The sequence below is a fragment of the Rhopalosiphum padi genome, chromosome 1, assembly GCF_020882245.1.
Source record: "Rhopalosiphum padi isolate XX-2018 chromosome 1, ASM2088224v1, whole genome shotgun sequence".
Lineage (NCBI taxonomy): Eukaryota > Metazoa > Arthropoda > Insecta > Hemiptera > Aphididae > Rhopalosiphum > Rhopalosiphum padi.
The window spans coordinates 48,347,438-48,361,644 of NC_083597.1; the positions used below are offsets into that span (position 1 = coordinate 48,347,438).

Here is a 14,207-nt window from a genome sequence, read left to right on the forward strand (position 1 = left end):
AAAAAAATAGCTCGTTATATTTTTATTTAATAAAATTCTTTAAATAAGTTTAAATAGGTTTAAGATTTATAGGTATCTAAAATAAATTTGATTAACACCGTTATTTGATTTAAAAATATTAAAATAAATTATATTAATATATTATAATTATTGTAATTATCGTTGTAATTTAAATAAGTACAACACATAATAAATATTGTATTTTTGTTCATTCCCAATTTATCCCCCATATTATATATTGTATGTCATTAATGCGCTTCTACGCCTGCACTTTTGTTTTATAAATGAAATGTTTAATCTACAAGTGGTTCTTCTCTTGGTAGGACGCAAACTAGCAACTACCTGACAGTCGACGTTTTCACGTTCACAGTTACACATCAACACAACACATCGTGAGTACCTACTGAAAAATTGTAAATAGATATTATGTAAAATAATTGTTACTCTTTTATTTAATCGATCTGTATTAATTAATTTTAGAAAATTATATACATTTTTTAATACTCTTTTATAAATAATAAATAGTATGATATTATAATATATATTATCATAGTTTTAATATAATTATTTTTTTGCAACAGTACAAGCATTTGTAAATTTAAACTTAGTTATTACTATAAAAACGTTTTCAATAATATAATACTAAAAAAATGTAAAAATCAACCATAATTATTCGTCTTTATTTTTTCATCGTATGATTATATAAATTATAAATAGAATTATATTGTTTTGGCATTGGGCCAGGGATTATATTGTACATAGTCACTCACAACTCACTTATTTTGTATTCATCATTTGAAGCCAAATCAGTTCAAGAACATTTTTTTTGTTTCTTTGTCTTGTAGAATAAAAAAATATATACACATGGTCATGTTCTTAAATTAAATAGTAAATACTTAGTTCAAATAATCAAATTTAAAATCGTGTTATTATTTTTGTTCAAAATTATATTATAGGTTTATTATGACTATGTATAAAAAAATCTATTTTAATAATTAGTATGTATTAATGGTTTTATTGAAATGAGTAAATGAATATTTTATTGATCTGAAGATATGTTTGGTTTCTTTTTAAATTATTACGGGTTTTCTTGAGTTGATGACGTCTTTACTGAAAAAATACCTAAATAAATAATTTATAGGTACGTAGTATTTAAATGGTGTAGGTAGTATTAAAGTTAAAAAAATATTACAACACAAACCTGTTGTATTCGTATTATTAATTATTGAATTTGTGTACAAATAAATAATAAGCATGTAGGCATTACAGTAGATAGGTTCCATATAAATATTTATAATTCAACTAAACCTTAATATTTACGAATCACGACTTTTAAACACAATAAATACACGTTGTAATCAAATGATTTTATACTCTAATAATATTATGCGCGTTTCTGAAATAAAGTTATGAAACAATATTTCGCAAGAAAGAAAATTTTAATCATCTAATCTAAAAGTATTCAATCATTAATATGAACTTAAGCATAAGACCTATGGTTATTTATTTGTCGTAATATAAATTGAAAATACATCAGTCAAATGATTTCGTGGATATTTATTTAATTTGGTCAGTTAAAATTAAACCAAAACAACAGATGTAATTATTTACACAGTCATTGGACTATATAACAATAGCATAATTTAATAGCTGCTGATCGATAATATTAATGATTTATGGTTAACAAAAAAATAGATTCATTATATTTGTAGGCGATAAATAATCAAATAATATCTCTATCAGTATAAATAACTTAGAGATATGATATATATATTTTCGCATCTTATATATTAATATAAATTATAAATTATACAGTGTGTACCTTTAATGGTTTTATAATAACTTGTAAGATTTATTAGCCCCAATAAAACTTCTTTTGATTGTGCTGTTAGCATATGATGTATGATGTTATAAACGAAGGTTTTTGTGTTTGTCATTCGCATAACGTTAACAGGTAATTTGAGGGCAAGACGAAAAATCTATATTCTGGTTGCCACGGGAAACCGATTTTCACTATAAAGTATACATAACCAAGTCGTTTAAAATTGTACAAAAACATATTTTATATTAAACACATACATTTCACCACAAGTTTCTTATACAAATATTTTATATTTATATTTTAATTATTTTAATATCCATTGGTCATTTGATAACCATTATTTTTAATTGATATTTCTAGTACACCATTTTATCGTTTTCATAAAATAATTAATTTGTTTAGTGGAATTTGTAGAGTTTAAATTGCCTCAACAATGGATTAATATGAAACCTGGCAGCTTTTTTTGTCTCGGATTTTATATTTAACTATATTCAATTACAAATTGAAAAAAAAACACTATAAAATATAAAAAAAAATTAAGATTTTACATTAAATATGTATAATTTGTAGTAGGCAGGTATTGGCCATAAATTAATGTTTATCTTACTATTTTCTTACGCTTTTGTGAGTATTAAAATTTATTTTAAAATAAAATTGAAAATCAAATACTTTGTACTTTAGACTTTGTAATTTTCAAATTTTCAAAATTATTAAAAAAAAAAGTAACATTTTAACAGGCTATTATAGTACACTCATTTGATAAATACATTGGAAATTATAAAACTATATCATATTACTAATTATATATTTATCACACAGTTTTATTCTGTAATGGAATATGTCTAAATTTTTACAAATATATATATATATATATATATATATATAACAAAGAAAAAAAAATCATAAATTGTGGTACCTATTAATTATTATATAATACTTTTAATTCGCTGAACTTTGATACCAGATAACTAATTATTTATTATTTATATTTTTGGTTCATATGTATAATTATAATGTTTAGGTTACAATAATGATGGTGTATTTATTATTTATATTTTATTAATAGTATAATAAACAACCGAATAAACTTCACATTTTGAATGAACATTTTTTCGTATTACCTACTAACTGTTTTATATCACAAAATTAAAATGTTAAACAATCTAAAAACTTGTAGGTACGCATTTAGAAGCTTAGTCAATATTCATTAATTTTATTTTATTTCACTGGTTTTCACTATTAAAAGTAACTAAATTCAACATCATGTTCATTATTATAATAATGACTAACAATGAAGTTATCATTTTACTTCTGTAGAAAAATATATTCGGTGATAACTGATAGGTACCTAACTTATTACATTGATTAGACATTTCGTCATATTATTTCGTCATTAATTGTGTACCTATTACAATTTACATTATATTATAATATAGTCATAACTTGTAAGTCATAACATTACATATATACAACAAATTATAAAATGACGACATTTCTAGCTACAGTAGCTGGGATATCAAATGTTCACTATGTAATTCGAATCTTTATTGGACAGCGATATTATGTTGTTTAAAATTATATATTTTTTAATCTAAAACATGCTCTGTGTAATGTGATGTATTACTGTTTGAAATGTACTTTTATAAGTGACGTCCTTATGATAAATATTATAATGATATGTAAACACATTTATGAACAAATTGACAATATTGTCTTAACTCTGAACTCGATACAATAATACACAATTTTATATTATTATAATATTATAGTATTATTATATCATTTAATAAAACTTTTAAATGGATATATATATATATTTATAAATATATTATATGATAATGAATTAATAATTTAATTATGTCGTGTTGATATAAAAAGTGAAAATGATAATGATTTGATACCAGAATATTTAATTATTTTTAGTGCTTAAATAAGAGACGAATCAGTGTTTATATATTTTTAAATACATTTCGTCATCTACTCTCTTAATTTTTCTAAATGACGTACAATAAGTCATTTAATCTCTAAGTTTGCAAATATTTTGAACATTTTTGCGTTCATTTATTGTTTTTTTCCTGATCAAGTTCTATCTTATACTGTTATAGGTATTATAAAACAGAGTCCACTCAAAAGTTTTACGTTTGATACAAATTTATTTTTATAAAAATATATTTATTAATTCGCGGATAATCACTTTTATAATAAACTGCAAGAAAATATCAATTGTTAAACTTAGAAATTGACGTCATAATTTTCAATAAGGCCATTGCATATTGATATTATATTATGTTATATAATATTATACACGATGTGTATGTTGTACATGAAATATCAAAAATAGACTAGATTAGATAAATATTATTCATTCTGATATATTTTACTCGTTTAATATCATATTATAGTGTATTCGTATACCTACGTTTAAATTATTAAACAATAAAACGAACAAAACGTTTGTTATAGTTGAATTTTTTTATTTAGGTTATTAGGTTATTATTAATTTATCAAAGTTAAGTAAGATGTGTTGTACTTTTTACTAAAATGTAAAATCCTTAAAATTAAACGTAAATTAAGAATATATAATCATTATTTAATTTTAAACTCTAAAGACTAAAATGTCTAGTTACATTTTCTCTATGCATTTAGAGTTTAAACAATTGGACATATACCTATATAGTATAATTTAATTAATCTATAACATTATTATAACATGGATTAATATTTCTTATAAAATTAGTTTTGTTCATAATTAAAACCATATTTTGTTATCTTATCAAACTCTTTTCTGTTTAATTAAACAATAATCAAATATGGAATTAAAAAACCTTTAAAAATAATGTAATGCATTAATTATTTTTAATCTATTCAGTATGAACCGTAGACATCGGTAATTTCTTTTGATGTGTTTTAAAATTAAAATGATACAAAATGTGTGTACAGTGTACATATTACAATAGGATATAAGCTTTTCGTATGTTCGAAAAATGATGATATTTATATCAGTAATAATATAATCTATTATATATATAATTTATGTAGGTACTTTTAATTTTGTACCTGTGTTGTCTAATTGCAATTTTTACTTTTTACCTGTAGGGCTTTCTTTTGCTCGTGACTAGTCTAACTGGTATTCCTAATCTTTTTTACTAGCACTAAAAAAGAAACCGGTTTTAAAACGCATAAACAAGATGATATAACGATCCTGATAATAATTTATTATTCAATATTATACAGTAGGTACTAAGTAGTAAAAGTATATATTGTAGACTATATATATATATATGTGTGTGTGTGTGTGTGTGTGTGCGGTTTGTGTGTATATATACAAACATCGCATATACTTAATATTTGCTAACATAGCAAATAAACTAAAATAATAATAAAAAAAAAAAACACACACAAAAAATGTATCATAGCATATAATTATGCGATGGAGTAATTCTTTCATTATTAAAATTCAAGATTAAAAAAAATTTACATCGGTATACAAACAAACGAGAGTCAATCAGTAGAAAGTGTTTTCTGTTCGACAACAAACTATCTATATAAAGCTCGATCAATTTCAAGTAATTCGTTTATGATTTAAACGACGATATAATGATGTTATATTTTTATTAGATTACAAATAATCAGGTATGCATTTTCCGGATGTTTTTGACATATCTTCTAACAGTTTGTAAACACTACGTCATCGTTACGCGTTTATCATCGGGAGCAATTATTGTTGTAGATGAAAAACAATCACGCGCATAGCATTATATGTGTATATTTAGTAAAACGGAGTGTACGACATTACAAGCAATTCCGCCCCAGTCACTTTTGGTCGGCTTTGGACTTCGTATAGAAATGCGCCCCAATCAATAACTGGCGCCACTATAGTATCTCTCCTCGTGCTCCAGTTTAGCGCGGTCCCGACGAAAACCGTCCAAATTTTTGTTTCTTAAATGCAAAATAGTATTCCGTGCGTTTTGATTTGTGAAAAACCTACTTTCGTTCTCGTCGAGAGGGTATACTATATATTACAGCATATAATAGCACACGCGTCATTGTTTTAACAGCCAATTTTAATCGTAAAACGCACGATTATATTGCTTATACTATAATCTATATATCTATTGTATATAGGTATACTTGCAGTGGAGTTACCTACACAAAAAAAAACAACACATTTTAAATAAACACTTATTGACGTAATTGAGGTGAGTAAACATGGGTGTAATCACTGGCGTATTATTGTAATATTATCTTAAATATAAAGTATCATAATCGGTTTATTTATCGTCGGATTACTTTTGTACACATTAAAAGCTTTGTTTTGCTAATCATATAAACACGTCTCTAGGTCATCCGCGTTTTCTATACGTACATGTATGTATATAATATGGTTGGGCAGGTAGTTGTGTAAATGTAATGTCGACAATGAATTAAACATATGTCATGAAATCGTAAGTAGGTATATACCTACACACATTGTACGTGTAACTTACAAGACTATTATTAAATATATATATATTAGAATTATACACAAAAGCGTTACACTGAACGTCAATGTCATAATCATCAAATGTCTATTATGTAGATGCACCGAAATAAAATCATTGTACAATTATTATTATTGAAAACGCATAGAAAAATACTTTTTCGAAAATTGATCTTTTATATTTTTGTTGTTGTTACAACAATTTTTTAAACAAACATAATTTTGCTAAAATAATTCTCGATATATTTATTCAATCGGAGTAAAAGCGTCGTAATTAATAATGAATGTATTTTACAGTTCAACCATGCCGGGAAACGGTTTATTGGAAACTTCCCCCAACTATGTTATCAACAAAGCGGTTGCAGCTAGATTCCAACAGCTGCCCCAACCCAAGGATAAAGTACAAGTCATGTATGTTTGGATCGACGGAACTGGACAAGATCTTAGAGCCAAGTCTAGAACATTAGACTTTATTCCTACAAAACCCGAAGGTATATTATTGTCGATTTGTCGTGCAAATAATTTGAAAAAATATATATAATATTTAAACATTATTATAAATTAAAATGTTGTAAAACAAAAAGTTATAAATAAATATAAATTATATTTGAGTCAAATCCCGACGAAACAATTAACCATAATATCTGACTAGTTAATCTAATTCGTTAAATATTTTTTTTTTATCTAAAATGTATACGATATATGTTTATAGGTCACTATTATATTGGATGGGTTGGCGGAATTAGGATATCCTGTTAGAATATATACAATTAGTTTTTTTCCTGATGCTTTCTGTGTGAATACTAACACAATTATTGCAGCAAATTGACGTCGTTTATAACCTATTATGAGTAATTCATAGTCAAGGACTAAATGGTTTGTTCTAACCTTGATTGTAATTCGCAAACAAAAAGACAAATGAAAAATAGCTGTCAACATGAAATATTAAAGTATAGTAATGAAATGTATATTTCATCGATTAATCACAATTATTGCTCTAGAATTGAAAAAAAAGAATGAATATTAATCGTGTTTTGAACACGCAATCGGATAGTCATATCATTATACTAATAATAATATTAAATATAAATATTCCATCAATCAATTTGTCTACTAAATGTATATACTTCTTTAATCCTTTGAAATAAATATACATAATTAATATATTTCTTACTGTGATTGAAATATTATTTTTATTTAGCGATATTGTAATGAGAATAGATAATATCTATAGAAAAAAAAACTGGCTTTATATTAAAAAATATTAGTAAAAACCAATCAATCAATATAGGTAGACACTGTTTAATAATTCATACTTAAATTGATGTATATTTTAGTAAGGTAATGTTTATTGGTTATTTAATGACGTAAAAAAATAAATAAATAATATGTTACTAAAATAAATTGATCAATTAAAATAATGGTACGCCTATTCAATAATATAACCGTACACAATTACCTCGATTTAAACATAATATTTGGCGTTTTCTATTTTAATACAGAACTCCCAATATGGAATTACGATGGAAGCTCTACGTACCAATCCCAAGGAGAAAACTCAGATACATTTTTATATCCAGTGGCCATTTTTAATGACCCGTTCAGGTTGGCACCGAACAAACTTGTCATGTGCGAAACATACAAACACGATCACACTCCAACTGGTAAAATATGATATAATTGATGAATTATTAGATATGACTGACACTCCTAAGATCAATGGCCTATTCCAAACTTTCATTATTTGAAAGTATTACTTTAAAACTATTATTTGTAAAAAAAACTAGAAATTATAGTACTTTACAAACAGTTGAATCGGCCCATTGTTCTTATGACTGACTTAAAAAAGTATAAAAATCGATTTTACCATGTACCCATTTACCCAAGTACTTAAGTACCGTTGGGTGAACGCATATCGATATAAAAAATAACACATCGACTGTCAACAATACAATAATACAGCAGGGTGACTCACCAAATATGCTCACTAATATATTTTGTAATTAATTTATTCGATTTCTGATTTTTTGAATTTTTAATACACCTACTTAAAGAGTGCCTTCACTTTCAAATTCTTGATATTTTTTATACTACTTAATGGGTTTTGAGTAATGATACAAAATTCTGTTTGTTTCAACTTTGATGTACCTATTTCAAAATTCGAAGATTAGTTTTACGATTATTAAAATGTTTATATTAAAGATAAAAGTCCTTAAAAATAGTTTTATGTAAAAGATATAATATTGGATCTAGTATTTATTTTACTTTGACCATTTTACAAATTATTAACAATAATGAATAATAAATGATAAACCCATAGACCATTCGTTCGAATTTTGGTTTTAAAGTTAAAATTTTCAAAAAATGACTTCTAAATAATTAACTGTTTAAAAATAGTGTTGTTATTTGAAAATCAGAAGTCTGTTTCACCATAGGACACTTCTTAAGAAGTACAAATATCTAAAGAATTTTAAAATATGGTCTTATACTTAAAATTTATCAAATCAAAATATCAGATTTTAAAAAACTACTTAATAAAAAAAAAACAGAAAAAAAAAGAGTGATCATGTCCAGAGAATTATCCTGCGTGTAGTATTTTGAAACATTATTATATTTTTGTTATTTATAGGTACAAATCACCGTAAAGCCGCTTTGGAAACCATGACTAAAGCTGCCGACCAAAAACCGTGGTTTGGCATCGAACAAGAGTACACTTTACTGGACACTGATGGCAAACCGTTCGGATGGCCAAAGACTGGATTCCCAGGTCCCCAGGTACGTTTCGTATACACGGTCACGAATCGCGATGTGATGTACTTGCAATATTATAGTACATTAAAATGGTCACTTCGCGACCATTGGCAAAAACTGAAATTCAATTTGCGGTATTATTTCTGTACAGGGACCGTACTATTGCGGTGTCGGCGCTGATAAAGTGTACGGACGTGACATTGTGGAGGCTCATTATCGTGCATGTCTGTACGCCGGAATCAACATATCTGGAGAGAACGCCGAAGTTATGCCAGCTCAGGTACTTATTATACACGCGCATTAATATACATTTACGAGCGTTCACAAACACAAAAATACACAATTTACATATTATTTCTTAACACCTATACCTATACTTTTTGGCATTGTGTAATACTATACACTCGTAACATAAAATATATGCAAATATCTACTGCAGCAGACGTATATTATTCAAATTGTTTATTTGTAATTTTTGAAAAAAGCAAGATTATATCGGTTTTATCGTCGAAACCAGTTTCACCTTCAACAGATTGAACGGAATAAAAATTGTCTCCGGTAGTTGTTTAAGACAATTCATTTTATCGCTCAAATGTGAATTGAATTTTAGACTATTTTTATTCAAAAATATTAAACTTCTTTTGCATTCAATGTTTTTTTATAAATGTGAATGTTTACGAGACACTTTGAAATTTGTACCTAATATTTTACACTTATAGTGGCCTTGCAAGGCCATTCTTCTAGCAGTCGACACTCGACTATCATTATCTTAAAAATACTTTTAAAAGATTTTTGAAAATTTCAGTTTACATGTAATTTAAATTCTTTATAAAACGAGAAAGAAAAATACGATATTTTTCTCAAACTAACTTTAAATACCCATTAGTAATTATAATAATCGTACTTATTAAAAATTCTGTTTTTATGAATGAAAATTCCCAATAACATATTTTTATTTAAAATAAGAAACTATTTTTTGTCATTAAAAATAAATAAAAATATAATATCGATAAAAATGTTTTGCTATAACACAAATTATTTTCGTTTATGATTTAAATTATAATATATTGCAGTTATTTTATTACCAATATAATATTAAAAAGTGATTTTCATATAAAACTAAATTACTACTACTAATAATACTACTACTATAGCTACCTATATATATATATATATATTTGTATGTAAACCAATTAAACGAATTGTTTATTTCAGTGGGAATTCCAAGTTGGACCATGTGAAGGTATTAGCATTGGTGATCATTTGTGGATGGCTCGTTTCATATTGCACCGTGTTGCTGAAGAGTTTGGTATTGTGGTAACACTTGATCCAAAACCAGTACCAGGAGATTGGAATGGCGCTGGTGCCCATTGCAATTTCTCAACTCAAGTTATGAGAGAAAACAATGGAATAATGTAAGTCAAAAATATATTTTAAAATTTTTTTTTAAAATTTTTATTTAAATGAATAATAATTGTTTCAGTGAAATTGAAAAGGCCATTGACAAGATGTCTAAACAACATATGAGACATATTAAGGCATACGATCCCAACGAAGGCAAAGATAACGAACGTCGTTTGACTGGAAAACACGAAACTTCTTCCATTCACGATTTCTCTGCCGGTTAGTACCTTATATTTTAGTTCTATTTATTACAGTACACTACCACTAGTAAATTAAGGCGTATTAATTTCAACAGTCAAAAAATTTTCTGGAATTAAACAATTTGTTAATACAATGTTGTAAAAGAAACAAAAACCAAGTATTTAAATGCTTTAAATACATATTTTCAAACAAACAGCAAATATAAAAATATTTATTTTATAAATATAAAATATATATATATATATGATTATATGAGGTTTCATTTTAAAAGTTCTTATTTTTTTTTTTTGAAATATAATAAATAGAACTTTATTTTCTTGAGTTATATACTTATATAACTTGCATGTAAACTAAACAGAAATTTTAATCATGGCATTTCCTAAAATAAAAGTTCAAAAAACAAAAAATTAACAAGATCAGATATGAATAAGAAAACGTTTGTTATTGTTCTAGGCGTGGCTAACCGTGGTGCCAGTATTCGTATTCCTCGTGGTTGTGCCGAAGAGAAGAAGGGCTACTTAGAAGATCGCAGACCAGCATCCAACTGTGATCCATACAGAGTGACCGAAGTCATTGTACGCACTGTATGCCTAAACGAATAAATAAAATATTAAGAGAATAGCCTATACCCAGCAAGATAAACACACATATACATATATCGCCCCACTTTGAAAATAAAAAAAAACATTATCTCATATTTATAATAACTACAACTATTGTTAGGCGCTGCATTATTATATTACAGTTTTTAATTTTTAATTCAAGACCAAAACAATATTGCATTTTTAATAAGTGTCACGAAAGGACATGTTGATTTTTTTACATATTTTATTATTTATTTGTATTAACGACCGGTATATTACAATATAGTTTTGTTATCGTGTATACCCACTGTTATTTTTGAGCAAATTGATTTTACAAATTTAATTTATTTTTGGGGAAAAGCATTTGTGAAAAATTATATTTTTGTTAATTTAAAATTATGAAATGTTTAAACAATATATGACTTGAATTATTTGTTTCACTAATCAGTAATAACTATTATATTATAATCCTATAAAACTAACAAAATCATTATACAGTATCCACGTGAGTTCCTACCTTCCTATAAGTCTAATACATTGATATTTAAATAAAACTTATTACAAATAATAATAAATATAATAATACCGATACCTATAGTATTTACCTATATATATGGTGTTGATAATAAATATTATGAAGACATGAAAGCTTTGATGATTTAAAATGAACTATAGTAATTATTAATTAATAATTATTATTAATCTATTAACATTTTATAATTTGTAAAAAATAATTAAGTACAATATACTGTTTGTACTAGACTAAACATTAAATATCTATGTTATCATCTAACTAACGATTTACAGTAAAAACGACTGTACTCATATTATTTGAAAAAAATAATATTATGTGACTACGGCAAACGGGACACTGCTTACAAAATCAAAATGGTTATTTAAAAATGTAGTCATTAAGCAGTGGCGCAACTAGAAAAATGTGTGGGAGGTACATTATTACAATATATATATATATATATAAGATAAGTATAATAGTTATTATACTAGGCCTCAGAGAAATTTCGGGAGAGGTTAAAACCCCTTAATTCCCCCCTCTGGTTGCGCCACTGTCATTAAGTTATCATAGGTATCAATGGTGGATTTAACGGTCGTTTAGCCGGCAAATGCCGACGGGGGACCCCCTCCTAAATTGTGTACTGAGAGTTGAGACGCGCCTAAATTATAAAGTTGACTTTCAATTTTAACTAAAAAATAAAATATACGAGTATACCGCAAACTGGAATATAATTTACCATTGTTTTAGTAATAAAATAATTTAAATATATAGGAATTCTTCAAAAATAGAAAAGATTAATATAATAACTTATGTATACGTTAATCCAAGTTATTTTATATTCTACCCACTACCATTGATTAAATAATATTATTTATAATAATATAATATAATCGACGCTACTGCATACTAATCTCTTTAATTCAAAAGATTCAGATTATTCAGAAAGCACAAATAATACATTAAGTTATATCTATATCTCAATTTATTCCAGGAGGCAATGGCTCCCCTCTCCCCCCCCAGTTTACGTCTAGGTCGATGAATACGATAGATGTAATACAATATAACGTGTAATGTCAAAATATAGATGTATATTTATTATTATATAATATGCTATTGTAAAGCAAAGTAGGTACATCTTAAGTGTGTGTACTGATGTGCACGCACATGCACTATAATATGCAGCTTGAGCTGCAACTGATATGCTGCATTTTCTTGGACCACAGACAAATATACAATTGTACAAATGAATTGTATACCTAAATATTATATTCAAGTTTTAAATTGTTATTTATTAGGCGATATATTTGCTGTTAATAGTTAATACATTTTACTCGTGAATACTTAAATGCAATGTACACGATATGTAGGTGTTTGAAAACGCATAAAGTATATTATATCTATTATTACCTTGGTATTCAAAATATATTCTTGATATCAGAAATTGAAAGGTAGTCATAAAACTATAAAATTAAACTCGACCTATAACAAATCAGCACATTTTTTAGTCTAACTTTGAAGAAGTAAAAGATAAACAGTGTATATTCAGATTATACACTGTATAATAAAATCATTAAAATCTTAGGTTAGTAATAAATGGATGAAATTCAAGGCTCAACCGAGAAATTCTTGATGACATGATATTAATTTCTATTGAACTTGTGTTAAATTTACTCATTTAGAATTTCACTTAAAAAACCTTCTGTATACAGGTACATGAAGTGGGTATTATAAATTTGTATTTTATATCTATAATATAAATTCCAATTAGTATATACAATATATATATTGTGAAGGACTTCTTATTTTTTATTTTTTTTAAATTGTAAATTGTATTCAGTGTTTCAACTTCCAACTGCAGGTATAGGGTACATTGGTTAATATTTTGATAGATTTTTTTTCACTATTTATACCTATAATTAATTGTAATTATAAGAAAACAATTTTTAAATTAACTAGGTACTTTCAATAAAGACAAAATACAGAACAATACAATACAACAAAAAAGACTGTAGTAATTTATATTATATTGTATGTTGAATAAGAAAATGTTACATTTATAAAATAATCGATAAATTGAAAAACAAAAATACTGAACAACGAATAATATTTATAAGTACTTAATACTTAATCTTTTATTATTATTCATTATTTGTTTTATGTCTAAGGTTTATCTATATACTATTGTTAAAATTATTATCGTTATTGAGATTTTTCGTAAAAGTAAATAAACCAACAATGTTATTGTAAGCTTGATTTTATAATACCTACATTAGATATTTGAAAACACAAAAAACACAATTTTGTATTTTTATTTTATATATATTTTAGTTATTTTATAAGGTACATGTTTTTAAGTAAATTAAATATTTATTGTATGATGTAAAATGTACATTACGTAAAATAAATGGTGTTTAAACAGGCGCAGGTAATAATATTTGTTGCAGCTGCAGA

The 14,207-nt window shown here is 25.6% G+C and overlaps 1 protein-coding gene across 3 annotated transcripts; it reads left to right on the plus strand.

Annotated features, from left to right (window-relative positions):
• Positions 1-233: 233 nt before the first annotated feature.
• Positions 234-11,686, plus strand: LOC132929270 (glutamine synthetase). Of its 3 annotated transcripts, none has more exons than XM_060994514.1 (8): positions 234-392; positions 6,600-6,793; positions 7,805-7,966; positions 8,932-9,077; positions 9,205-9,333; positions 10,269-10,468; positions 10,537-10,676; positions 11,112-11,686. In XM_060994514.1, the coding sequence occupies exons 2-8, from the start codon at positions 6,607-6,609 to the stop codon at positions 11,258-11,260; spliced, it is 1,113 nt and encodes a 370-aa protein (XP_060850497.1). In that variant the 5' UTR covers positions 234-392; positions 6,600-6,606; the 3' UTR covers positions 11,261-11,686. The 3 variants fall into 3 exon arrangements, with proteins under 3 accessions (XP_060850497.1, XP_060850505.1, XP_060850515.1); XM_060994522.1 differs by having other exon boundaries at positions 321-413; XM_060994532.1 differs by lacking the exon at positions 234-392 and adding an exon at positions 5,967-6,021.
• Positions 11,687-14,207: the final 2,521 nt, after the last annotated feature.